Here is a 26,714-nt window from a genome sequence, read left to right as displayed (position 1 = left end):
ATTTGAACTCAGGACTTCTGGAAGAGCAGCCAGTGCTCTTAACCACTGAGCCATCTTTCCAGTCCAAGAATTTAAAAAAAAAAACCAAATACAAATATTTTAAGATTGTACTTTCATTTTGATCCCAGGTTATGGATATGGAGCTGCTTTGTACTGTTGGAAGCAGCTGACTGTGATTTGCCTCATGCTCTAACAGAGGCATGATTTTGCCAGCTGCAGATCGTTTCAGCAACTGTGTGGTGTTTGGAATCTTGGGAATTTTACAGAGGGTCTATAAATGCCAGGGCCCCTGAGAGGCAGGGTCGGTGGCTGTTGGCTGTTCACGGGGGTTGGTTGAGTTTATTAGTAATAGAGCTCAAATAAACAAAAGGAAAGAACTTAGACTCAAGGATCTCTCTCTCTCTCTCTCTCTCTCTCTCTCTCTCTCTCTCTCTCTCCTCTCTCCTCCTTTCACTCTTACCTAGAGATAGGAGTGAAACCAGGGGGATAAGGGGATGGGATAACAGAGAACCCACAAAGTAGCAAAGACCAGCTACAGTTAAGACAGGATCACCAGAAATGAACCATCCTGCCTACTGCAGAGTGCATATTTAAACCTGAGTTCCCTTTCCACTACCAATCTTTTCAGATAGGCCTCAAGTGTTACCCCAAATCTCACTTCATCCATCCAGCATTTCAACCTTAATTTTTCTTTCACTCTGCATCAACAGAACATAACACCTGTAATTTATCATTTAGTGCTGCCTTACAGCTCTTCCAAATTATCTTACCTCTTGATATACCGCCATGTTGATAGGTTCTTTAATGACAGGTTCCATCATTTAGAAGTTATTCAACCAATACTTTGTGATTAAGTAAGTGCTAAGTATGGCAGATGGAGTGTTAATGACCCAGAAACATCCAAAGACTACTTGCTAACTCCCATCACGTTCACACCTTTTTCTTTCTTTCCTCCTTCCCTCCCTTCTTCCTTCCTTCCTTTCTTCCTTCCTTCCTTTCTTCCTTCCCTCTTTAATCTCCCTCTGTTCTGGCTTCTTCGTTGTCAGACTTGCCAGCAGTACTTGAACTCATTTTTTACCCTGAGGGAAAGCATTCCACGTCAGACTTCTGGAATCTGCCTAAATCCACTCTTTGCCCTCTAACTTTACCTGTGAAAAGTTCAGGGGCCATATGAATCGGTGTTCCCACAATGCTGCCTGACATCATAGCTTCTGGTTTGCAGAATCCTAAGTCAGTGATCTTGGCACGGTTTTGTTTGTCCAGCTGCCAAAAAAGCAGATCAGAGTCACCTTTTGTCTGCATACCCAGCCTCAAAGCAATACTTAGAAAGTCCTGCCTCCAACCTCACCAGCCAAGAATCTCTCCTCTTACTGTCCTCTTCCCCATATTTTTTCTTTATATCCCTGACATATACTGGGATCACTATAATCTTGGAAGAATGAGTAATGAAGGTAAAATGAGGAAAACATGATGGCAACCTGATTTCCCTCTTCATCAGCCAAAGCAATTCTTTAATACTTAGAGTGATAATAAAGGGTTATGGTGTGGGAGACCTGGACCAGCATATAAGACCTTGGCTCTACCCTAATACAGTAGAAAGAACAAGAGTGATACAAAAACAAACATGCAAAAGTGGATCCTAGAGAATAAATATGTCCCTTCTGGTTCCTGATGGTCTATTATCTTTCTATCTACAATTTCCAGGCTATCTTTCTCTTCCCCAAACTGTAATTTCATGGAGTGTTACCATGTGATATTGGGAGGTATTTTTTTCCTAAATTATTCGTTTTATTTATTTCCTTTGTGTGTGTTTATAGGTCAGAGGGCAACTTGTAGAAGTCTGTTCTCTCCTTCTGCTGTGTAATAACAGGTACCAGAGCCTGTTACGTTATCATAGTTGAGCCATGTCACTGACCCTAATAGATGTTTTCAAGACATCTCTGTCAAACAATGATTTATGATTGATGTGATGTGACTTTGTAAGGTGCATTTATGCATGTCAGCTCTCAACAGAATATATGTTGATAACACTACTGTATCAGTGTCAGCCTTCTTGAGTGTGGCAGTGGCATTCTCATTACATAGGAGACTTCTTTTCTTAGGAGACACTCACTGACATATTTAACTTCATATGATGCATGAAAATAAATAGAAAATATGACTGAGTGGGCACCCTTGCAGGAACATAGGATACAATGTGCCACCCTTAACCTTTCCGTGAAGTTAGAATTTCTCAACAGTGGAGGGAAAAGTATTTGACACTAGTCTATTGAAATTGGTCCTTAAGTCCAGAGCTCCATGCACTCACCATGGTGTTAACTCTCCTACTTTCCATGTAGACATTTCATAGAATCAAAGTGCTTTTCCACAAACCCTCCAGGGAGCCTCCTCTCTACAGCTCTATCTTACCAGCACATTTTTCAGTTTGATATCCCGATGAACAAGCCCCTGGCTGTGCAGAAAGCGGATTCCCTCCACCACGTCCAGAGCTATTTGCAAACGTGTCTCCAGGGAAAGCCCAGCCTGAAAAGACAAGAGTGCCTAGGTGTCATAAGAGCCCAGCTCCGGGGGCTGGGGATTTAGCTCAGTGGTAGAGCGCTTACCTAGGAAGCGCAAGGCCCTGGGTTCGGTCCCCAGCTCCGAAAAAAAAGAACAAAAAAAAAAAAAAAAAAAAAAAAAAACAGAGCCCAGCTCCGGATCCCAACAGAGATGTCCAATTGTGACCAACTACATGACTTATGGTGGCACCAGAGGGGAGAACAGTGAGTGGGAGGTGCAGGGAAGAACACGCTACACAGGACACAAAGCAGAAGGAAGCCTTTGGCAGGCTGCAGTGGTCAGCAGGACCACACCCAGACTCAAGCAGAAGAGGTCTGAGGACTAACAGCACCTCACTCCCAGCATCAGAGCGACTCTAGCCCAGCCTTGTGAGGGATTTGCAATCACTGCTTTTATAGGCTTGGTTAGCCAGGTTCGAGTTTATGGGTTCCAATTCCAAAGTCATTCTGATTACTCAAGGGTCTTTGGGGTTCTGAAAAATGCCCTATCAATTTCTCCCCAAAACTCAAATGGTATTTTCTAGTCCACTTACAGAAAACCTCTGGTGTGTTCCTGAGGTAAAGAGGGAACTACTTGGAATCTCTTTTTCATGTCACTAATTCTTGTGACTCCTGAAACATTTCTAAGTTTTCTCTACCTTACTTCTGAAAGTCTCCACGTATGCTCATACTGGGGAGGCCAGGCACTCTGAGGTCAGCCTCACTCTCTTCCTACTCAGATCCAATGCAGGGGACAGACAAGAGAAACCTAACTCCCTGTTGGTGATTTTTTTTAGATGACAGCTTAAACTCAGTAGTCAATTGAGAGTTTCACCTTTCCTCAAACAAAATTCTTCAGTGGCACACCCCAATTTATTTTTAAAAGTCAAGACCACATAACAAGATCTAATAACTGACTTTTGTGCCTGCCCCTACTGCACACCTCTCCCTCTCCTCCTCCCCCGCCCCTCCCTTTCTCCCTGTGTCTATGGGGGCTATGGGGTCTTAACTCAAGACCACACATGCCAAGCAAGTTCTTTTTTTTCAGGGCTGGGGACCGAACCCAGGACCTTGCGCTTCCTAGGCAAGTGCTCTACCACTGAGCCAAATCCCCAACCCCTAAGCAAGTTATTTTTATCACTAAGCTACATCTCCGGTCCCATATAAATGATTTCACTTTAAGTCTTACGGGGACTTGTGTTAGATTGTTAGAATGCAGAGCCTCTGAGTATTTACAACTAATTCCATCTGAATTCCTTTAAAATCTTTAAATGTTGTGCATGTTGTGTTATGGATGATGTAAGTACGTTTATGTGGGTATAGGATCTCTCCAGATTTATTATATATGTGTATAATATATATATATATGTATATATATTATATATATAATATATATACATATATATACATAATTAATTCAGTAAAGCCCAGTTACTCCAATTTCTAAGTAAGTGAGAAGTTCTGAATAAACAGGAAAGGACGAAGTCCAGGAAGGAAGGGTTGAGCCTGGTTCCAGCTTGCCCTCAACCCCGTCACCTCAGTCACCTTCAGCCCTGTGTAGAGGTCCCGGTGCAGCCGCTCCATAATCAGCAACACAGCAACGCTGGAGCCGCCACCGTAGTTGTAGTCAATGACTGAGCCATGGAGATCTACCAGCCGCTCATGCTTTGGCAAAGACCTATGAGAAAAAGAGGTTTTGGAAACTACGCTTGGGCTCTGATTCTGTGTGAGATACGAGGATGCAGAAAGAAAGAATCTCAGGGCCACACTTAGTCCAACTCCAGACAGAAGGAAAGGAGAACTGCTTCTCCATTAAAGCCAAAAGCCCACGGACTATCAATACTGACAGTCCTTAGTGACTAAGAAAGATAACAGCACCAAAAATTGAGAATCATGATGGGAAAAGACTAAGGAAAGATAGCATGTCTGGGCCAAATCACTAGTTAGTTAGAACATTTTGGAATGTGCATCTGGAGGGACAGGACGCTGCAGCTTGTGTAGGAAACCTGTCCCAGGCTTTCAGCCTCTCTGGGTCTTCCCCAGAGAGGTTAATGAAACCAAGGCCTACCTCATGTAGTGAAACTCCAACGCCAGGTCGTTCCAGTGCTTCTCGTCTGGAGGAACAACTGACTTGAGGGCACAAGGGAAGTGTCCCCCCCAGTTGTCACACAGGTACACCACACCATATTGGCCCCGGCCTAGTTCCTGTCCTAATTTAGGTTTACCTATAAGATAGAAAGAACGGTGGAATAGGGACTTAAAGCATTCTCTTTAAATTCTTAGATGCAGCCCTGTCAAGAGGCCAGAGTTGTAACCCTGCAGTCATGCACTGGGAAGAATTCAAGTGTATTCTGAGTTGCATGACGTGGGATAAACTGTGATCGTGCTGTTCACGTTACAGAAGCAGCACCAAGCAGGACTCACAGACATCACTAAGTGCTGAGGGAGCTGTGCGAGGAAGTAGTAGCCTGACACTGCGATTCTTGGAGGCCAGGCATAAAAATGCCAGAGGATGCTGAACTTCCAATCTACTTTAAAGAAGCCAGGACTCACGGTGAAGCAAGACGTCCTGTAAAGACCGGCTCTCTAGTGAAAGGCGGGCCAGACGGGGGGCGTGGTCTTTTCGAACCTTAAGCCACAGATCTTCAGTTTTCTCCAGACGGCCTGAATGGCCAGCTTCCAGCTAGGAGGGAAGCAGAAAAAGACAACGCTAAGACTTCTCCCGTCCCTCACCTCAGCCCCTCATCTGTTACACAGAAATAATAGGATCTCTGAGAGCTGAGCACATGGACATGACATGCTTAGGACAATGACAGTGAGTCATCGATAGTCATGTTCCTATGAGATGCCTAACACACATATTTATATTCTCTCTCTCTCTCTCTCTCTCTCTCTCTCCCCCCCTCCCTCCCTCCCTCCCTCTCCCCTACACAAATATGGGGCCCGTAACTGTGAACTAGAGTAGAGTTAGCAAGTCATTCTTCTCATTCACTCTTAAACTACTGTATAAACGTATATAAAGTTGCACTCCTCCATACTCCTTTCTCACTCAGTTATATGGACAAAAATTAACTGCCCTCCCTCTAACTTTCCTAGAGTTAGAAAAAGATCCACATCCAAATATGTTGATGAAACTTACTGTAACAAATTATTCTTTAACAGAGTAAAGAAGTAATTTTTAAAACTACAAGGATGACAGAGAGCACACCATTTTTCTCTAGAGGAGACTCTTTTCCTGCATACGCACCTGCCTCAAGGAGGCCGCAAAAGCCTCGTGCGAACTATTGAGCCGAGTACGGAACTGGCTGCAAATGCTCTTGGCCAGTTTGGAGGCACTGAGGCTGTCGATGGCTTCCTGGGCCACCTTCCTCTTCCACTCTAGGGTGATGGTGGGTGGATTCACCCATGTGATACGCTGGATGATCTGCCAAGATGAGGACAGTGTGATCATTGAAGGAAGGAGAAGAAGCTCCCAGGCAACTCCGACAATGCCCTTCCTTCTCTGAGTTCTCTCTCACCAGAGCGGCTCTAAACTCAGGAGTCTATGAAATCCAATCTCAACTCTAATGCTGCCTACCTCAGACCCAGGGTTCAGGCAGAGGCAGGCACAAAGGGCAGTAAGCCTGGTCTAAGAGCTCACAGCCCTCAGTGTATTATCCTCAGGGACAGGGCAGGGCAGGACCCACACTCTTGGCCCCTAACAGCAATGTTTAGTTCTCTGTGTGTGTTTGTTTTGTTTCAAACAGGGTGTCTCTCTGCATCGCCCTGGCTGTCCTGGAGCTCTCTATGTAGACCAGGCTGGCCTTGAATTCACAGAGATCTGCCTGTCTCTGCCTCCCCAATGCTGGGTTTAAAGGCTGCATGTGCCACTATCATTGACTCAGTGTTTGTTTGTTCACTTTTGTGGTTCTGGGGAATCAAACCTATGGCCTTGCATACGTGAGGTAAACCATCTACACCCAAGCTACATCCCCAGCCCCAACAATACCTAGTTTTGAGGAAACATTTAGGCTGAATATAAGACAGATAAAGAAACCTAATAATGTGGAATTTTGTGGCTTCACCAAGTATTATATAAATGTATGGCTTTTTAAAGAGCTAAAGGAACGTTAGTAGTAATTAAGACGAGGCATATGACAGCATTGTCAGAGAGACACACCAGGAAGAGGGCCACCCTGCTTTAACAGCCTGTTCTAAGAGTCTGTTCTGTTGGCGAGTCTGCACTGTAAGGGAGCCACGCGTGAACTGGAGTGACTCCTCTGGGGACACTCACCTGCTTGATTTGTTCCCAAAGCATCCGTGTAACTGAGGACCCCGAGTGAAAAGTGACTTCAACATGGTAAGCGGCATTTAAGATCTGGAAGAGAACACATGAAGGGGCGTATGCAGACAGCCGTCTCTGAACAACTTCAAGAGCGAGTCCAAGCTGGGTGTGGCTGTGCACACCTTTACTCCTGCATGCTGAGGCCAGCCTGATCTCTATAGCAAGTTTCTAGCCAGCCAGGTCTACAGAGTGAGACCCTGTCTCAAAAAACAAAGATCCACAATCTAACTGGACACAGCACATGCCAGTAATTACATCACTTCAGAGGTGGAAGCAGGAGAATTAGTTCAAGTCCAGCCTTGAATAAAACAGCAAGTTCAAGGGCAGCCTAGTCTTGGCTACCATGTGCCCCATTCCTTCCTTCTGCCTGCCCAAAGAATTGCAATACAGTCCAAGTGTTTCCACATTTATTATATATTTAATATATATGTGTGTGTTACACATATGTATGTATGTAAATGAACAATACACACACCACACACGCATATGTATATACACTCAAGTTCATCACCCCCATTTTGTACTAAATAGGTTCTTTTACTTCCTATTCATTTGTATCTCCTATAAGTTTACAACTCATTATAACTAGACTGTCTCAAAGGGAAATCCTTGGCTAATTTGAAGTTGGGGTTGTCTATGAATTGTCCCAGATGTTACCTGTGTTACAGCATCATAACAACCACTCTTCTCACACCTGTTTGAGATAATTGCTGGTAATGTGCACTGAGACATCCTGTGACTTTTCAAGGCTCTGTAGACACCGCTCCAGGGTCCCCACGAAGCTTTCCCGTAGGTAATCCACAGAGCTGATGAGCTTGTTGGCCACTGCCTGGTTAAGTCTGGAGATGATGAGCTCCTGGATCTGTCGGATGCAGGATTTGATCTCTCTGGTCCCAACTGTCTCTCCATTCTCAGGGACAATGACATCTACAGAGGAAGAGACTATGCTAGTTAGCTAGGAAAGAAAGGGGCAGACATACTAAGTAAGGGCACCTCCCAAGTCATCGCCAGTGACCAGTGACCCACCATGATGGTGGCTATCAAAAGACATGGTTGGTTGCCAAATTCTGAATCTTAGGATGGTCAAGGGCCAGGCAGTGCCCAGCTACTTAAGTTAAATAAGGTCTTGAAAAAGGGCAGTTACGTCTAAAACAAGTCTGTTGATCTTAGCTTTCAGGTCACAGTTACGGGAGGGGAAGAACGCCATCCCTTGAGTGGAAACTACTTGAAAGGCATACTAGTAAGCATTACATAGAAAAGTAACTTCATCTTTATGATACCTTTATAGTGGCTGTTAATGGATCTAGTCTATACACCAGGAACAGCCTTGGGGGATAAGACAAAGTGGACACTGGGAGAGAAGGTGTGCAGTCAGGAAGCAATACAGCTAGAATTTAAGCACAAGCCTCACTGGTTTCAGATCTAGGATCTTTGCTAAATTTCACACTGCTGGCATATTAAACCAACCAACAATGACAACTGTGTACACTCTCTGAATAGCTATGCCTCTGGAAATTCTTTTTCTAGAACTCTGACCTCAAAAATATCAGACTGTGTGCACAATGGTACCAATTCAGTCATTTGTAACAACAAAAAGAAAATCACGAAAGATTTACATATGTATCAACAGGCTGAAAGTGATTCAAGGTTTGTCCATTAGGAGACAGATTTAATGCACATTTGCAAAAGGCTCTCTGAGCAAAACATTAGAAAAGCGGAAAGGGGAAATGCAAAGGAACCTCCAGAGAAGAACTAGATATTTAAGAAACAGCACTTTCAGGGTTGGGGATTTAGCTCAGTGGTAGAGCGCTTACCTAGCAAGCTCAAGGTCCTGGGTTCGGTCCCCAGCTCCGAAAAAAAGAAAAGAAAAGAAAAGAAAAGAAAAAAAAAAGAAAGAAAGAAACAGCACTTTCATGTGTTTGAATTAAGGAGCATATATATGCTTTTACCTTATTTGGGGGGAGGGATGCAGCTTAATGGTAGGGGGCTTGCCTAGCATGCACAAGTCCTAAGCTCAATTCCCACTACTATAAAACGGGAAAAGAAGTTTTTTGATATGTAACTCCCTACATAGCCCAGGCTGACCTCACACTTACGATTCTTCTGTCTCTGTCCCCTGAGAGCTGGGAATGCGGGCATATGCCACCACACCTAGATTAAAACATAGATATTTCTAAAGTATGTTACCCAGCCTTTATTTACAAAGACAAATAATAATAGAAATCTGGTTCTACCAGATTATGTGCAAGTTCTCTTTTAAATCAATTATTGCTTCAAAGGTGTGCCAAAAGGACTGCGAACATGACAAGAGTCAGACATTAAACTGCACCTAATACACAGCTATCTAAGTGTGTAGATCCACAAACCTGCAGGGTAGCAGCAGTCAGACATTCCATCTGCTTGCTCCGGTCACTCCCTGGTCTGTTTAAGCTAAACATCGTAGCAAAGGCTCTAAACGTGGTTCACCTGCCACAGGACAATCCAACCTTGCACTGTCTACCTGAGCCTGCCTGTCATGTACGATGCCGGCACAGACGCTCTAGGGTGCTCAGCGACATGTGAGAGGACTTCCTAGAACTTCCAAGTAATGAGCATTTCTCAGCCACTGAAGAGGTTTCCATTCATTTTTACTAAGAAGGGAGAGAAGAGAGGGAAGAGGCAGGAAGATGGAGGGAGAGTCTTCGGGGTTTTGCTGTAAGGTATAAAATGATGAATAACCCCAAGTTCATAGTCTTCAACTCCGGCATTTCAGAGCACGACAGACACTAAAGGAAAGTGAGAAGTGACAGGGTTACAGGTAAAATGTGTGTATGGGGGGGAGGCCTGGAAGGATATCGATGAGTACAGCTGACAGATGGCAGCACTTAACCAAAAGTGGCAGTTGGAGGGTAGGTAGGATTTGGAAAAATTCACAGAAAAATAAAAGGTATTTCAGATTTGAGGCATGACTCATACAAAGAAAAAATGGGGAGTGTATGAAGGACAGTTAAGACCAAGCCAATTAAAACTACTGGGTAATGATGCTGGGTGGGGGTGGTACATATCTTTACTCTAATTCCAGCACTGAGGAGGCAGAGGCAGGTGAATCTCTGTGAGTCTGAGGCTAGTCGGTCTACAGAGGAAGCTCCAGGACAGCCAGGGCTACTCAAAAAGAAACCCTCTCTCAAACAAAACAAAACCCACAAAAAACAAAAACTGCAGGAAGATGAAGAATGGAAAACACGGTTGGCAAAGTTGAAATAGACTTTGGAAGCTCTGATACCAGACTGACTGAGGTACTCAGTGCTAGTTATAGAACAGGAAGCCAACAAGATGAAGCAGAGACAGAAAGGAAACAAGTCGGGTAGACTGATTAGGTCAACATGCTTTAGAGCCTAGAGAAGTCAGACTAGAGCCGGGAGTGTCTGGTAGATTGTAAATTCAAAGCCAGCCTGGGTTATACAATGAAATCCTGTCTCAAAAACTGTACAGAAAACAAAAGTATGGGCAGATATAACATTGTAGAGGACTCATGGGTACTTGGCAGCTATTGTTAAACAAGGAAATCCCACCGAGAAGACAATAAAGGATCAGCTGAGGCTTAGAAGTTGGGTCCTAGGAAGAAGGGGCACAGTACCTAAGAACAAAGATTCTCAACCTTCCTATGCTCTGACCCTTAAATACAGCGCTGACAAAGTTAAAGGTCTATCATAGCTGTGAGCACCCTGAGATGATGCGCATGTGTTCTCATGACTGAAAGTCCGAAGTGTCCTTTTAGTTACTGTAAAGTAGAACTCAAGCACGGAGAGTCCAACAGTCCTTAGAGTAAAAGCCAGCAGCATGGTAATGTCAGAGGCCGACAGCCCCAACTAATGGCTTCCCCAGCTGTGTTAGGAGTCATCTGTGATGAATGAGATTGCCAAGAAAGTTAACCATGCTTTGGGTTCAGGAGCAGCCAGAAGATAAAAATAAGACCATGGGACAAAAGTAACACAGTGAGGCACCCTGGGCTATGCTGACAGAGCAAAGGTAAAAAAGTCCAACTGCTCTTCTCTGAAAGCAGGGATACAGTCAGGCAGTGAAGTGTGGACAGCCTGAGGGATGAATTTACCAAAAGCTAAACTAATGGTCCAGGAAGGAAGAAAAGTGAATCTTAAGATCTATGAAAGTGAAAGAGGCCACCTCATCTAAGTGACTGAAGATGCCCTCTTACCGGACCCGAAGAATCAGTACATTCAACTTCTTTTTTTTTTTTTTTTTTTTTATACAAGAAGCCTACAGAACTCCAAATAGATTGGACCAGAAAAGAAACACCTCCCGTCACATAATTGTCAACTTCTAACCCAGAGAGCCAGCGAGCTCTCATCCCAGCACTCCAGAAGCTCGCTAGCGCCTACCTTTGAACTCCATGTTGGCAGCATCATCCAGAAGCTCCTCTTTCATGGTGTTAAGTGTCTCAACGATCATATCCTTCATTTCCTCTTGCTTTCGGTTGGCGATATTCATCAATGACTCATACAACTCATTCTCCTTTTTTCTAGTATATTCTAGGCGTTTGGGAGTGATCTGCAGGTCCCGCTGCATGTCAAAAGCCTGGTTAATAAAGATGTCAAGGCAGTGGCTGTGCACCGCATTCAGGGCCTTGGCTGCATCCACGAGGCGGGTCTGTAGCAGCTGGTGAGAAAACGTACTCAGCTGCCTCAGTTTCTCACTTTGCTCCACCAACATGCTCTGAGCTCTGCAGTCCTGGTCAGAGGCCATGCAGTTCCTGTGACTGCTGCTCAGGTAGCCCAGGTCCATTAGCTGCCCAGACAGTGGTGATCGTTCACTGTCTGCTCGCCCACTGGAAGAGCGGATGATCTCCAGTGTAGGTACTTTGAAGAAGAACACAGGAAACGAGAAATACTTTCTAATTTCCTGAAGCTCTTGCTCATCCCGTTCAGAGAGTTCATCTTTGTGAAGTGCGTAGGTTATCACAGGCAAGAAATCATTTGCCAAGTCACTCAGAACATCTACTGCAGGCCGGTGGCTGTGGCATGGTGCCACCACAATGTCCACTTCCTAGAAGGAGAAGGAGTCAAATCAGCACTTCACGGTCAGAACCCATCTTTGCCTTCCTTACCTCTCACCTACATTGAGACCAGATGCATAATGGAGCAACTGGACTTAAGCACACCCCAGTCACTTGTCCACCTCTGTCCCTAATACTCACTTCAGTGACATACAAAGGCAAGCATTCATCTAGCTATCAAAAAAAAAAAATCAGTAGAAAGGATTACAGTCCCTTCAGCCATTTCAGATGAAAAGAATCCCTGCCTGCCTTTGATGCTCGTAAATTCCTATTGACTTGCCTATGAAAAGGAGGGAAACAGTGGAAGAAAATGGATTCTTAGGGTGACCAGCAGCAGGGGGGTCATCCTATACCCGTCCTCTTGCCTTCCTCTCACACCTCCATTCCCACCTTCCTTTCACTGTCCACATGTAAAGCACCTGTCAAACCCTACAGCCTTTCCTGTCACAGAATCGCTGGTACTCTATTTCTCCTTATCTACATTCAACACACTCATAGTTGCCTTATTTAAGCCCCGTCTTGTTTAGACGGGCATGGGGGGTACATGCCTGTAGTATTAGCACTTGGGGGCCAGAGAGAGATCAAAAGTTTTAGGCTGGCCTGGGACACACAGTGAGTTCCACCCGGGCCATCCTGGGCTAGTACTTAGAGAGTCCCTGTCTCAAAAGGGAAAGAGAAGAAGGGGGAAAGGAAAGAGAAGTAAAAAGGAAAAATGATGAGGAGAGGAAGAAACAGAGGGGAAAGGAGAGGAAGAAGAGAGATTCTGTTCCCCGTTCATCCTGCCTCTGAAGGCAGGGCCCATATTTACTCACTATTAGAATTCCAATGTCTAACACAACTCAGTCCTCAATAAAATGTTGTCAAACCAAGAAATCAATCTGCAAATTAAAAGTCAAGGTCATCCAACACTTCCGTCCTATTCCAAGATTCTGCAGATATCTCAAAAGCTCAGAGAAGTTAAATTGTGGTGATACCATTAACAATATGATCACTTAGGGGCTGGGGATGTGGATCACTATTTAAGAGTGCTTATTGTACAAGCGTGGTATCTGAATTCCAATCCCTAGTGTCTACATAAAAATCCAGTAGTGGCCTCAAGAGTCCCCTGGATCAGCGAACTTCAAGTTCAGTGACAGACCCTGTCTCAAGGCAATAAGGTTAAGAGCTATAGCAAAAGTCCCATTCTGGCTTCTGCACATGTGTGAACATGAATGCTCACATGTATGCCACCTCAATGTGTGTGTGTGTGTGTGTGTGTGTGTGTGTGTGTGTGTGTGTGTGTGTGTGTGCTGGTTTAGTTCTGGCACCCTACAGAATTCATCCTACAAAGTTCTAAAAGAATCCATCCAACATCTGCTCAGGTTAAAGTCCTTAACAGTTGCCAGACTGCATATTTATTTGAAACCTAAGACAAGTTTGTGTTTCTGCTTGCTATGTGGACAATGATTTGCCTTGAGCTCCTGATCATCCTCCTACTTCCCAAGTGCCTGGTTTACAGGCTTGTACGACTATTCTGGCCTGGAAGCAACTTTCTTCTGTTTACATTTTACCGTGTGTGTGCTCATGGGATCAAACGACAACTAACAGGAGTTCTTCATTTTACTATAGGTCAAGTGGTCAGGTCTGGAGGCACACACACTAAGCCATCTTGCCTGCCCCTGAGGTATCTATATTTAACAAAATATATTTTAACATGAAATCCTGAGTCTTTTCCTCCTTTGACAGCCTTCTCTAGATATGAAAGCCCCAGAAAGCTCGCCTGTTTATTTCTCTAGTACCGTCTTCTAGTGCCACCAATGAGTTTGAGCTGTATTTTTGTTTTGTTCACCTTTTCCATTCTATGCAAAGCACAAAGGTCTCACCTTCTTACCAACAAAGAACTAAATTTTATTTCCAGGTAAATCACAAGAAGCTCATCTAGTTATTCACTTGAACTCCAAGAAATCTAAGAGCCTTTTTAGCTTCTCTTCATTTGAATTTGAGCAAACTACATAAACCCATCTACTCCTTACCCAAACCCAGGCCAAGAGGAATCCTGTTTCATCTCTGCCTCCAAAGCAGGGAATGTGTTCCAGCTGGAAACGTGCCTGGCTGTCATCTTGCAGTCCAGAACAGCCCTTACTACCCTGACTTACTCACGCTGGAATCAGAGTGTTCACCTCGGGAAGCATTTTCAGAAATGCTAATAGATAAGAAATTTCAAGGTTTAGATTGGAACACACAACTGCAAAAATACCAGCAGAAAAAAAAAAAACCAAAAAAACCCAAACAAACAAAAACCTAAAAAGAATCCTAAGGATACTGGGGGGAGGGGATACCAGTACACCAGGATGTTTGTATGATGGGGTCAGAGGGCTTTGCAGGAGTTAGTTTCTCCCTCACTATCCTGAGGTAAGATCTCTAGTTTCTGATGCTGTGCGGCATACTCTAGACTAAATGATCTGCTCAATTCTGTCTCTGCCTCCCAACTCACTATGGGAGCGCTGGGATTATGAATGCTTGCTAGCCCATCTGGCTTGTCACATGGGCTCCAAAATTGAATTTAGGCTTGCTTCCCACCCACTGAGAAATCTCTCTGGATCATAAGCTAGATAAATTATGTGTAGTGGGTTTTTTGTTTGTTTTGATTTTAAACATCAGCTCCTCTAAGTATATACCTTCTCCCACCTTTGAGACAGGGTCTCATGTATCCCAGTCTGGCCTCAAACTTGCTACGTTGTCAAGGACGGTCTTGAACTCCTGATCCTCCGGCTTCCGCCTCCTGAGTGCTACAACACAGGCATGGATTGCCATGCTTTCCCACTGCAGTGTGAGGAGTGAACCCAGGGATCCTATGTGATAGGCAAGCACTCTACCAACTGAACTACATTCCAGCCCCCAGATATACTGTAAAAAGATATGTCAATCAAGTTTATTATAGGAAAAAGGCAAAAATTCAAAATCAAAGATTATTTACAAATTTTCACTTGAAGGAGTTCAGAGCTGGCACAATAAGCCTGACAAAAGCCCAGCCCTGGGAGATCATAGACTCTAGGAGAGAAATGACTATTGCCGCCTTGGTGACTGATCATGTTGTCAAACTGCAGACCTCAGTCTTAGCAGACAAGCACCTCTGTAATGACCAGCAATTAACTAAGTAACTCCTTACTGGTCAAAGTGCTGAGAAGTGTGACTGCATCCCAAATGTGTAGGGGTACATTGTGTGAAGTTGTGCCTGGACATCTATATAAGCCCCCACACACATTAAGGCTCAGGAAACATTGTGGAAAAGGGGGACAGAAAGAATTTAAGAGCCAGAGGATGCTGAAGGGATGCTGAGAAACGCCATCTTCTGGAAAAGACATGGCAGTGTACTCATGAACTCACTCAAGCTATGGTGAGCTGCCCAGGACCAGGCAACATTCCAACAGGCAGCACTGATGGGTCTAAATGGGTTACAAAAGGGGAGGCATGACGTGGGGATGTGGACAGTTAGCTGCATAGGAAGAGTGAGAGGGGAGGGAGAATTAGGAATAGATACAATGAAGAGACATTGTTTACATTATGAAATTGTCAAAGAATGAGTAAAAGATATATCTCATCAAATTAATTTTTCAGAAGAATTTTATTTGGTTAAATTTTCTAAGATAGGGCTGGAGAGATGGCTCAGAGGTTAAGAGCACTGACTGCTCTTCCAGAGGTTCTGAGTTCAATTCCCAGCAACCACATGGTGGCTCACAACCATCTGTAATGGGATCTGATGCCCTCCTCTGGTGAGGACAGCGACAGTGTACTCACATATATAAAATAAATAAATCTTTAAAAAAAAATTTTTTTCTAAGACAAAATTTCAGGTTTTCCTTAAAGGATCACGTTATGTATTACAAAACCATTAGTCAAAACTGCCAAGTCCACATGTAAGACCAACACCATCCTTTAAGAGAAAAGAAAGAGCCAGGCAGTGGGGGCAGAGGCCTTTAATCTCTGCACCCAGGTGGCAGAGGCAGGTAGATCTCTGTGAATTTAAGGCCAGCCTGGGCTACAGAGTGAGTTCCAGGATAGTGAAGGATATGCAGAAAAACCCTGTCTCAAAAAACAAAGAGAGGAGGGAAGGAGGAAGAGAGAGGAAAGAGACCACAAGGGAAGAACAGTTAGCTGACTTCATTTATTCATAGGTACAAACTCATTATAAGAAAATTTTTGGGGGCTGGGGATTTAGCTCAGTGGTAGAGCGCTTACCTAGGAAGCGCAAGGTCCTGGGTTCAGTCCCCAGCTCCGAAAAAAAAAAAAAGAACAAAAAAAAAAAAAAAAAGAAAAGAAAAATTTTGAGTAAGGGTTTCTTTCTTTCTTCCTTTCTTCTTTCTTTCCTTCTTTCTTTCTTTCTTCCCTTTCTTTCTTTCTCTTTCTTTCTTTCTTTCTCTTTCTTTCTTTCTTTCTTTCTTTCTTTCTTTCTTTCTTTCTTTCTTTCTTTCTTTCTTTCTTTCAGACTGTGTCTGTGTCTTAAATGGCAGAGAATGTGTTCTGGTTAGAAAACTAGTCTGACTCCCACCTTGCTGTACAAGACACCGTTTGCTACCCTGACTTATATGTGCTGGAGAGTCAGCAACTTTAGGGAAGCATTTTCTAAAAGTTAACACAGTACATTCTCTGAGCTCACTCTCAGGACTTGCTATATAGCCTTGGCTGGGGTGATGGTTTAAATATGCTTGGCCCAAGGAGTGGCACTATTTGGAGGTGTGGCTTTGTTAGAAGAAGTGTGCCACTGTGGGCATGGGCTTTAAGACCCTCATCCTAGCTGCCTGGAAACCAGTATTCTGCTAGCAGCCTTCAGATGAAGATGTGGAACTCTCAGCTCCTCCTGCACCATGCCTGCCTGGTATCCACCTTGATGATAATGGACTGAACCTCTGAACCTGTAAGCCAGCCCCAATTAAATGTTGTCCTTATAAGAGTTGTCTTGGTCATGGTGTCTGTTCACAGCAGTAAAACTCTAACTAAAACAGGTGGCCTAAAACTTGCTACATATTACATGTTGGCTGCAAACTTGTGTCAATCCTCCTGCCTCACATCTGAAGTGCTGGAATTGTAGGCATGCACCACCACACCTGGCAGATTAAAGGTTTTGTGATGATAGACTGGCACCTTTGAGAAAAACTGTATATTCCTTCCTAAACCTCTGAGGTGTTGTTTTGTGGTGTTGGTTGTTTCATGTTAGGGGAGGTGTTTTGTTTCCTTTTAGGGGATGTGTTTTGTTCTGAGGCAGATTTCCACATATGCTCTCTGGCCTTCAACTCACTAGGTAGCACAAAGTAGGCTCAAACTTTTCAATCTTCCTGCCTTGAGTGCTAAAAGTACTACAATGTCTGGATATTTGTAAATATACATTGTACTAAACAAAACTGGACAGAAAACAAAAATAGTTCTCTCTTCTCCCATGCCCAGTCAGGTCACTGTGCAGCTGGTCTCAGCTCTCCTACACGTTGTGTCAGAAGCCACAAGGAGCTGCAGGCTGTCACTCAAGCAACGATCAATAAACCTAGACTGCAATGTGCTTTGCGATTCTGTAATATGACTAAGGTTAAGGGATGACTTAACCTTACAGGTGTAAAGAAAAGGGGAAACCAGTGCTGGCCTCTCAAGGCAGAGTAAAAAATAATAATTAATACTGAGTTGGGTGAACTAGAGCTGTCCCGTGTCCAAAGTGTGACCTCAACTGTCTACTTCATGAAGGTTATATACCTTCCTAGCACCCAGAACAGGGCCTGTAACTTAGAAGGCACATAATACGTAACTGTGGTGAATTGACAAACACATGCCTTGCTCACACACAGTTATCTGAAACGGCTGTTTGAAGCAATAAGAAAACCTTTACTCTTTAATCAAGGAAAGGAACTCAGGGGATGATAGAAGCCCCTAAGTTCCACTTGAATCACAATAGGAGAGTTCTCCTGTACATACATACATTCTGCACAAAGTCATGGACCCCACAGAAATGAAAAGAAGGGTGCTTGTTACTCTCCAACACCAGAACCACAGCTCTTGGTTTTGTCTTCCACATATGGTGGCAAATGAAAGCAGCCATCTCTCAAGCACTGAAGAAGGCCGACTGCATACTAAAAATCCCTCTTCTTCTTGGAAGGAACACTTGCTCACAGCACACCGCTAAAGCTCGGTCACATAAAGGACGATGTTTGTTCTTGTCAACCTGAGACAAGCTAGAGTTATGTACGAGGAGGGGACAACACTTGAAGACATGTCTCCTTAAGATGGGGCTGAAGGGAAGCCTGTGAGGCATGTTCATATTAGTGACTGATGTGAGGGGCCCAGCCCACTGTGCGTGGTGTCACTCCTGTCAGGTGGCCTAGGTGCTATAAGACACCAGTCTGGGCAAGCCATGAGGAGCAAGCCAGTGGGCAGCACTTCCCCATGGTCTCAGCTCGGCTCCTACCTTCCGGTTCCTGCCTGGTGACCCTGCCCTGACTTCACTCTGATAGAGTGTGACCTGAGAACTGAGATACACCCTTTCCTCCCCGAGTTGCTTTTGGTCATGGTGTTTATCACAGCAACAGAAACCCTAACTAAGACAGGTGATTATTCTGTGACTCAACCAGCAAACAATTGCATATTGAGGGTGAAGTTGAGAAGTGGCAGGTGACTTGGGTTTGGAAAACAACATACGCTAATCTAGTAATAGTCCCACCTCCCAGAGCCACTTACACAGTGTGGCTTGGGGAAGGACTGGAGAAGCCCACCCTGTCTGGTGTCCTCCACAGGGCAGATCTTCAAGGTCTCTCTGTCACGAAGAGAATCCTACCTATCTTTACCTCCATTTTCCTCCTTTTCCCTCTCATTGGCACTTGAAAAGTTTTATTATTTTTCAGGATTGACACTGAATTCACTTCCACTTTCTTAAAACTTAGCCTTATTTATTATTATGGTTTGTCTGATGTGTGAGAGAGTGCAGGTGGCCATGTGCCATTGCTCATAGATAGAGGTCAGAGGACAACTTGGGGAACTGGTTCTCTGCTTCCACCATGGGTGCTGGGAGCAAACTCAGGTCTTCAGCTTGCTCACTTTCCCCCATCTTACCACTGAGCCATCTTACCTGCCCTCCGCTTTTGACTGCTAATTTCATACTGAAGAAAATACTGCACACTCTTGTCGTTTGTACACAATATATTGATTCTGGTTGGTACAGATAGTCTACAAGAGGGGAGCTTCAAGTAAATGGTTTCGAGGCCATGAGGTGCCTCCTAGGAAACGGGTTAATGTGAGGCTACCCCAGAGCTTTGTCCCAGAAGCACACAGAATGGATAGAAGCTCATCTCAGCAGGACCTGGCTGGAGCTTTATTCTACCGTTTATGAGGAAAAACAGAAGGAAAAGAAAAAGATGGGAATTAAATTTTTATATGCCTCTTACTATTTATTTTCTTAATCAACTTTCTTCTTCAATTTTATTATAAAAGCAAATAATAATGAATTATGAAGAAGTTTATCTCTAATAAAGCTGGATAACGAGAAGTTAGGTGGCACAAGGATTTCAGGTTGAAAAAAGTTAAAGTCCATATTTGGCTGATTATCAGGGAAGAGACAAATGACTGAGAAAATAGGAACTCTGTTCTTTCCAAAAAAAAAACCAAAAAAACAAAAAAATTAAAGTGTCCGAGTGTGTGTGTGTGTGTGTGTTCCACAGAAGCAGTAGATCTCTGTGAGTCTGAGGACAACCTGGTTTACACAGGGCTACACAGAGAAACCCTGTCTTAAAAGAAAAAAATAAAGACAAAACTGAAAAGCCCCAAACCACCAATTTATACACCCAAATGGAAGAAGGATGTGGTTTATTATGTGCCAGACACTGTTGGGTTCTCCATACAATTTGTCTCATTTTAGTGTCAATCCCACAGGACAGCCCAATTTTCACAGTCACACAGCTAAGTGACAAACCCAGATTGCTACTTAGCAACAAAGGCTGTGTTTAATCAGTTACTGATGACCTACTATGTATCAGCAACTGTCTGATTTGATGTGAGGGAAGTTCTGAAAGAGTTACAGAAGGCACGATATGCCAAGCAGAGATCTTACGCTATGCTTAGAAAGTATGCTGGCTGCAAAGTTAAAAAAAAAATTATGGCTGAGGTATCATTAAAGAATCACAGAGAAAATACTTTCACGAAGCTTAACAATCAAGTTTCTGCCTACTGACAGGCCTTTCCATCTCCTGAGGCTCTGAGGCTGACTAGAGGAAGACTCCCTTCCCACACCAGCTGTTCCTCAGAGGGAGACATAACTGAGGTTCTGAAAGGAAAAAGAAAAAAGTATGCTGCAAGATAGTGGTGGTAGCAAAGGGAGACGATGAAAGAGGAAGATTATGACTTCAAACTGTCAGATAACCCCCAAGAGCTAACGTGAACTGAGAAAAGACAGCCTCAGTAGCAAGTGCTCTTTTAAGAGATAACAAGGCCACTGCGGTACCAATAAAACTTTATGATTCTTTTTTCTTTCTTTTCTTTTCTTTTTTTTTTTTTTTTTTTTTTGATAGAGTCTCTACATAGCTATAGATATCCTGAAACTCACTCCGTAAACTAGGCTGGCTTTAAACTCACAAAGGTCCACCTGCCTCTGCCTCCCAATGCTGGAGTGAGTACGTGTACCACCATGCCTGGCCCAGGATTGTTTTCTTGAGGCAGGATTTCAGATAACCCAGGTGGCCCCAAACTCTGCAGCCAAAGGCAGTCCTATATGAGTGATCTTCCTGCCTCTACCTTCTGAGTGCTAAAATTACAGGTAAGCCTTATTTATGCTGTGTTGGGGCAGAACCCAGGGCTTTGTGCATACTAGACAAGCGTTTCACTGTCTTAGGATTACTATTGCTGTGATAAAATACCATGACCAAAAGCAAGTTGGAGAGGAAAGGGTTTATTTGGCTGACATTTCCATATCACTGTTCATCAAAGAAAGTCAGAACAAGAGCTCAAAATGGGACAGGAACCTGGAGGCAGGAGCTGATACAGAGGCCTTGAAGGGAGGCTGCTTACTGGTTTGTTCAGCAAGCTTTCTATAGACCCCAGGCCCACCGGCCCAAGAATGGCCCCACCCACAATGGGCTGGGCCTCCCCCACTGATCACTAATTAAGAAAGTGCCCATGGGCTTGCCTAGAGCAGACCTCATGGAGGCATTTCCTCAACTGAGGCTCTCTCCTCTCTGATGACTCTAGCTGGTGTGAAGTTGACAAAAACTTGCTAGGACATCTACTAAACAAACTGCATCCCAGCTCCTGGATAGGAGTTTTAAAAACTAAAAATATTGCTGGAGGTTTACTGATAGGACTCACGCTTGGGTTCAATCCCCAGTACCAAAAATAAAGCAAACAAACAAACAAAAACAAAACCACCCATTCTCCTTTAAACCACTCATCTTCTCAGTATATGCATTAACATATAACAGGTGTTCCTGGTTTTCTTGGCACACAGTGTAAGCAGGATGGCTGCATTTCATTGTATATGTGCTATGTACAGGGGGAAGGTAAGAATGTTAGGAAAAAAAAGCCCAGCTTACGTCTCCAAGGTATTCATGATTTAATGTTGGTCTGAACTTCCTATATCCTATCTGACACATCATTTCAGTTTCTCCTTTGTTGACCCATAAAGTAATTTTTTTTCAATTATCTAAAATCTCACTCTTCACTTCTTTGCTTTGAAGAGTCTAACTACCCTCCTCTCCTCTCTCTTAGAACAACCATCTGGACCTAATTCCTTGTACTCCTTCCTCCCAACAGCATCTCTCCACAGCCTTCTAGTCTACTTCTTACCCACCAACACTTATCTTTTCATCTATCTACTACAGTCTGCAGACAAAGCAGCATGTAATTAAAGGCCCTGTGCTGGCGGTCCTGGGTCCTGAAAGAAAGCAGGCTGAGCAAGCCATGAGGAGCAAGCCATAAGCAGCACCCTCCACGGCCCCGCCTCCGCTCCTGCTTCTAGGCCCTGAATTCCAGTCCTGACTTCCTTCTACAATGAACATCAACATAGAAGTATAAACCAACTAGCCCTTCCCTCCCTCCTGCCCTTTGGTCACTGTGTTTCATCACAACAAAGGAAGCCCTAACTAAGAAAGGTAACATACAGTATTTGTTTTATTAGGCACAAGAATAAATGCTAATAACTAGCTAGAACCTGAGAAAAGCTAGTCTCCTAGCAAAAATCTTAAGAAATTTCAGAGTTAAATTTTGTATAAAATTTTTGTTCTCTTATGATTCTTTGGGGTAACTGGATTTTGAAAGCATTAACTGCTAAAATATAATAAAAAATTAGTGTATGTATTAAAAACAAGTTATTCCCACTGACAGTTGGACTTATGAAGAGAAGATTTTATCACTATAACTGGTTAGTTACAAATATTTGCAAAGTAAATAAGTAAGACCTTGTCTGGAAGTATTATTCTTCCTCAGTTCCCTCAAATATCTCACTGGACATCATGATGAGCTAATAACCTTGCTCCTGGCAGGCTAGCTGCCAGGTGACAACTACATTTCCCAAAGGTCCAGAAACCTCTGGTGGGACAGACAAGCTCCTGATAAGGGCAGAACAACACAGTGTCTGTGGTGGCTCATATCTAGAATCCCAGAGTGTGGGAGGCTGAGGCAGAAGAATTCTAAGTTCGAGGCCAGCTTGTGCAAAATGAATAACAAAGACCTGATGATGATGGTGGAGGACAAGGAGGAGAGAAGAGAGAGGGGAGGAGGAAAAGAAAGAGGAAGAACAACTTCAGAGCAACTGAAATTATGTAACGGCCACAATAAAGGAAGCACTGCCAAGGCTGCAGGAATCCTCCTAGGCTGAGCAAACTGAGTCTTTACAAAAGAAACACACTGGCGGGTGGGCGTGCGTGTCCTCTCTCTCTCTCCCTCTCTCTCTCTCTCTCTCTCTCTCTCTCTCTCTCTCTCCCTCCCTCTCTCCCTCCCTCTCTCTCTCTCTCTCTCTCTCTCTCTCTCTCTCTCTCACGCACACACACACACACACACACACACACACACACACACACGCACACCATCACCACCAGCAGACTATATTGGTGTAAGGCAGACAAGCATTCCATTAGCCCTGTAAGAAGAAATGTTGAAAGGAGGTGGGCAGATGCAGATGCCAGAAAGTAGGTGAGGGTAGGGAAGGGAGAGTGCTTTTGCATATAAAATACTTTGTGTGAGGAATTATGAAATGTGCTGCCAAATGGAGAAAATGCCAAATTTGAACACTAGGTAAGGTCTCAAATACTAATGGCTTAACAATGTTCCTCTTATTGAAATACAAACCATGAGTCTCGAGGGATCCAGAACTAACAAGCTGGCAATACCATGCAGTGTGAGTTGAAGTTGGTCCATTATGGAATATGCTGAAAATAAATGGTGAGGTTATGAGGACTTTAGCACATCAGAAGACTGACCACTGTGTAAGAGGCAGGAGGAAATTCTGCTTTGATAGTTTGGCAGCTCAAAGGGACATCCATTTCCCCTAATTCAATTTTGTTTTCCTTTAGCTAAATGTTTCCTTTCTTTGCTACCCCCTCTCCAAATCAAATAGAAGCATGAACTCACTGATCCTAAATATAGCTGGAGCTGAACAAAATACTTTTCATGGGCATGCACACTCTTCAGGTAGCTGTGCTCTGCTCCAAGAATTGAGCTAAGCATCTTTGATTATTCAACAGATGAAAGTCTGTGGTAAAAGAGTGGTGGCCAAATCCACAGAGGCCACAACCCCTATCCCACCCTCACACCTCCCACCCAGCAGACTTAGCATCATAGGAAGCTAAAGTTAGAATCCCCGGAGTCTGCTCCCAGTGCCCCAGTGCCACATCAAAACCACTGGAGAAGAAAGCAAATCTGGAGAAACTGCTTAAGGGAAGCCTCGGCCACAGGAAAGAGCATGAGAAACCGGAGAATTTCTCAAGAATTTCATTTTAACCACGCCAAGAAAAGGCTGCTCTGGTATTGTAACCCTAGTACCCTCCTCAATTATGATCTTGGTGTGTGTGCCTGTGTGTGTGTGTGTGTGTGTGTGTGTGTGTGTGTGTGTGTGTGTGTGTGTGTGCGCGCGCACGCGCACCCTTCAAATCTATCAGCAGCAAGCCATGGGAGCTCTCAGTAGTAAAACATGTGCTCACATATACATAGAACAACTTGTGCTTTCCTTGTAGTGACTTTATTATATCAATTCAATTCATGGAAGAAAAAGCAAATTAACATTAGAAGCCAAAACCAAGGGTCTGTGAAGACAGCTCAATAGGTAAAAGTACTTGCTATGAAAGCCATAAGACCTGAGTTCAAATCCCTAGTGTTCCTGTAAAGCCAGGCATGGCGGGGAGGGCTTGTAACCCTAGTTGGGAGGCAGGAGCTTGCTGGCTGGCCAGCTCAGCTGGCACAGTAACCTTCAGGTACAGTGAGACCCCGTCTCTAAAACTAAGGAGGAAGGACAGGAAAGATGGCCCAGCAAGTAAGTACACTGGCTGCTCTTCCAGAAGACCCAGGCTTGAGTCCCAGCAGCACCTAGCAGCTAACTACCCTATATGACTCCACTGCCATGGATCCAATGCTCTCTTCTGACCTCCACAGGCTCTGCGTACATGTGAAGCACAGCCATACTTACAGGTAAAACATTAATACACACAAATAAAAGTAGATCTTTGAAAAAATAAGGTGGAAAGTGACTGAGGAAGGCACCTGACATACTGCTCTGGCTTGTACACAGCAAGATAGATAGATGTTAGATGAGACAGACAGACAGACATAGATACATACACAGACAGAATTAAAACCCTAGAAAAATAAACCAAAGAGAGCTGCTGTGTAACTCAGCAGTGGATGCCTGAAAACAGGAAACCCACCACCAAAACTGAACTGAGAGAGCATGGAGACTGCTACTATTCCTCTCCAGCGCATTATAAAGAGAAAAGAACCGTGAGAAGGAAGTGGGAAGATAGCTCCCACCAAAGACCAACTGTCTCAGAGAGAGGCAGAGAGGGACAAAGGCAGAAGCACTCTCCCAAGTTAGCTGGCCAACCATAGCATAGCAGACAAGGTGATGAACCCTTAATTTTGGGCTGTCACACTGGCCCCACCATCACATGCCCTTCAAGCCCAACTCTGCTCTACATGGCCTACTCCAAGGTGGGAATGGTGGAGAAAGCAGGGTAGCTTAGGAGATGCATGGCACCTGTGCTGTCTTTAAGAGTTTACATAAACAAGAAGCCAAGGTATTCTTCAATAAAAGGGCTGCTTTATTCCCTTATGTGAATCAGACTGGGTTCCTTGTCAGGTCGGAAAAATGGGCTGCCCCACGCAGTAAGATAACAGCCAACACTGATGAGAAAGCAATACAAAATTTCCCATGGTCTCAGTTCTACGAAAAATATTAACTATTCATCATCTTACTGTCTCTTTAGAAAGAGATGGCTAGAGACAGTTCTAGCAGTCTCTTCTTACCTAAGCCAAAGGGGCCTCCTAACTTTGATACTAACTACCCTGTAAGATCCTGTCAAGATGCAGCAATCACATATCCTCTCCTGTCTGGTGGAGACGGATGTTCCCCAGGGCCCTGAAGTTGATGAGCAGAGGCATGAAACTGCCATCCCGTCCTCATCCAGCTCCATCAATTACAGTCCTCTCATCCTATGTTCCTGTCAGAGCCCAGAATCCATCAGCAGATTCTTTTCTAAAAGCCAGGCATGTGTGTGCCGGTACCTGTAGGAGAGCATGGTGCATTGTCACCTCAAGGTCAGCTAACACACGGGCAGTGTCCTCACTGTCTTCTTGAACCTCCAGGTCCTCCTCAGGGATGGTCTCCCAGTTGTCCTGGTGGGAAGCCAGTGTGTGCACCAGCTCATACTGACCGGGCAGCGCCAGGCTGACCTGAGTCCGAGTCCCGTAGGTGAAGCGGAGGCGCCGAAGCTTACAGCTCTCGTCACTGTCCAGCTTGAGGGTGGGAAGCACCCGCACCGCCAACAGCAGGTTCAACAGCTGGCACTTGGCATTACAGTCCTGGCCGAGGATCAGTATACAGGGGAGGTGATCCACGATCTGCTGCAGATACTTCTCTTCCATAGGTGGAAAGGAAATGCAGCTCAGCTGGCCTGGTTGGGGAATGGGGAAAGTGGAGAAAAAAGAAGTAGATAAAGAGTGAGGGGGTCAGAGACTCGGACAGAAACTCATCCAGAACGACAGAGCCCTAGAGGGAACACTTCAGGAGACTTTTGGTTAAAGGAGCTATTGGGAAAATTCACTGGTCAGAAAACGTTCTTCAAATGTCAGAGAGAGTCACGAGGCTAGCTCATCATGGAAAACAAGGTGCATACTACAAAAGGTGACAGTGGCTTGGTAGCACCTCCTCTCTGGTATAGTGGAAGGACATCTTAAGAAGTTTACAAGAATTCCATCGCAAATGCCAGATCATTAACTTGGGCAATAACTAGGATCTGGTCCAAATAGAAATAAATGCATAAAAATTAAAACCTTCGTTCTGATAGAAGGCAGAATGTTTGAATGCATAACACTTTTAAATCCCCACCCTTTGCAGTTTTAACTTATGCTCCTCATTTAAACTTATTTTATACCCAAATGCTAGTAAATACACATGGGAGGAGGGGCAGTGGAAACCTCTCCGAGACGGCCTGAGCTCTAACACGGCGCTTTGAGGCTCATTACCCTGGCAGCTGCTGACAGTACCCCAACTGCCAAGTTTTCTCAGGACACTGGATGCTTAATTGAGATCTATACTACTAATCAAGCCATACTCTTTCTGTTGATGGCTAAAAGACAGAGGGACAAAACT

The 26,714-nt window shown here is 44.2% G+C and overlaps 1 protein-coding gene across 3 annotated transcripts in view; it reads right to left on the bottom strand.

Moving 5' to 3' along the window:
• The window catches only part of Dstyk (dual serine/threonine and tyrosine protein kinase), a 48,015-nt gene that overhangs the window by 6,520 nt on the left and 14,781 nt on the right, over nt 1-26,714 (bottom strand). For 2 of the 3 annotated variants that reach the window (NM_199463.2, XM_006249774.4), the window contains exons 2-11: nt 25,628-26,016; nt 11,238-11,901; nt 7,556-7,788; nt 6,811-6,894; nt 5,785-5,961; nt 5,091-5,220; nt 4,606-4,762; nt 4,083-4,215; nt 2,410-2,523; nt 1,149-1,263 (exon numbers count right to left, since the gene is read on the bottom strand). In NM_199463.2, coding sequence (NP_955750.1) covers nt 1,149-1,263; nt 2,410-2,523; nt 4,083-4,215; nt 4,606-4,762; nt 5,091-5,220; nt 5,785-5,961; nt 6,811-6,894; nt 7,556-7,788; nt 11,238-11,901; nt 25,628-26,016 — 2,196 coding nt within the window. Of the gene's footprint in view, nt 1-1,148; nt 1,264-2,409; nt 2,524-4,082; nt 4,216-4,605; nt 4,763-5,090; nt 5,221-5,784; nt 5,962-6,810; nt 6,895-7,555; nt 7,789-11,237; nt 11,902-23,200; nt 23,719-25,627; nt 26,017-26,714 lie in introns of those variants that run through there. The other variant, XM_063272286.1, reaches the window with a different exon arrangement.

Source organism: Rattus norvegicus, chromosome 13, assembly GCF_036323735.1.
Source record: "Rattus norvegicus strain BN/NHsdMcwi chromosome 13, GRCr8, whole genome shotgun sequence".
Classification (NCBI taxonomy): domain Eukaryota; kingdom Metazoa; phylum Chordata; class Mammalia; order Rodentia; family Muridae; genus Rattus; species Rattus norvegicus.
The sequence above is the reverse complement of the archived record's forward strand: the minus strand, read 5'-3'. Positions and strand labels throughout refer to the sequence as shown.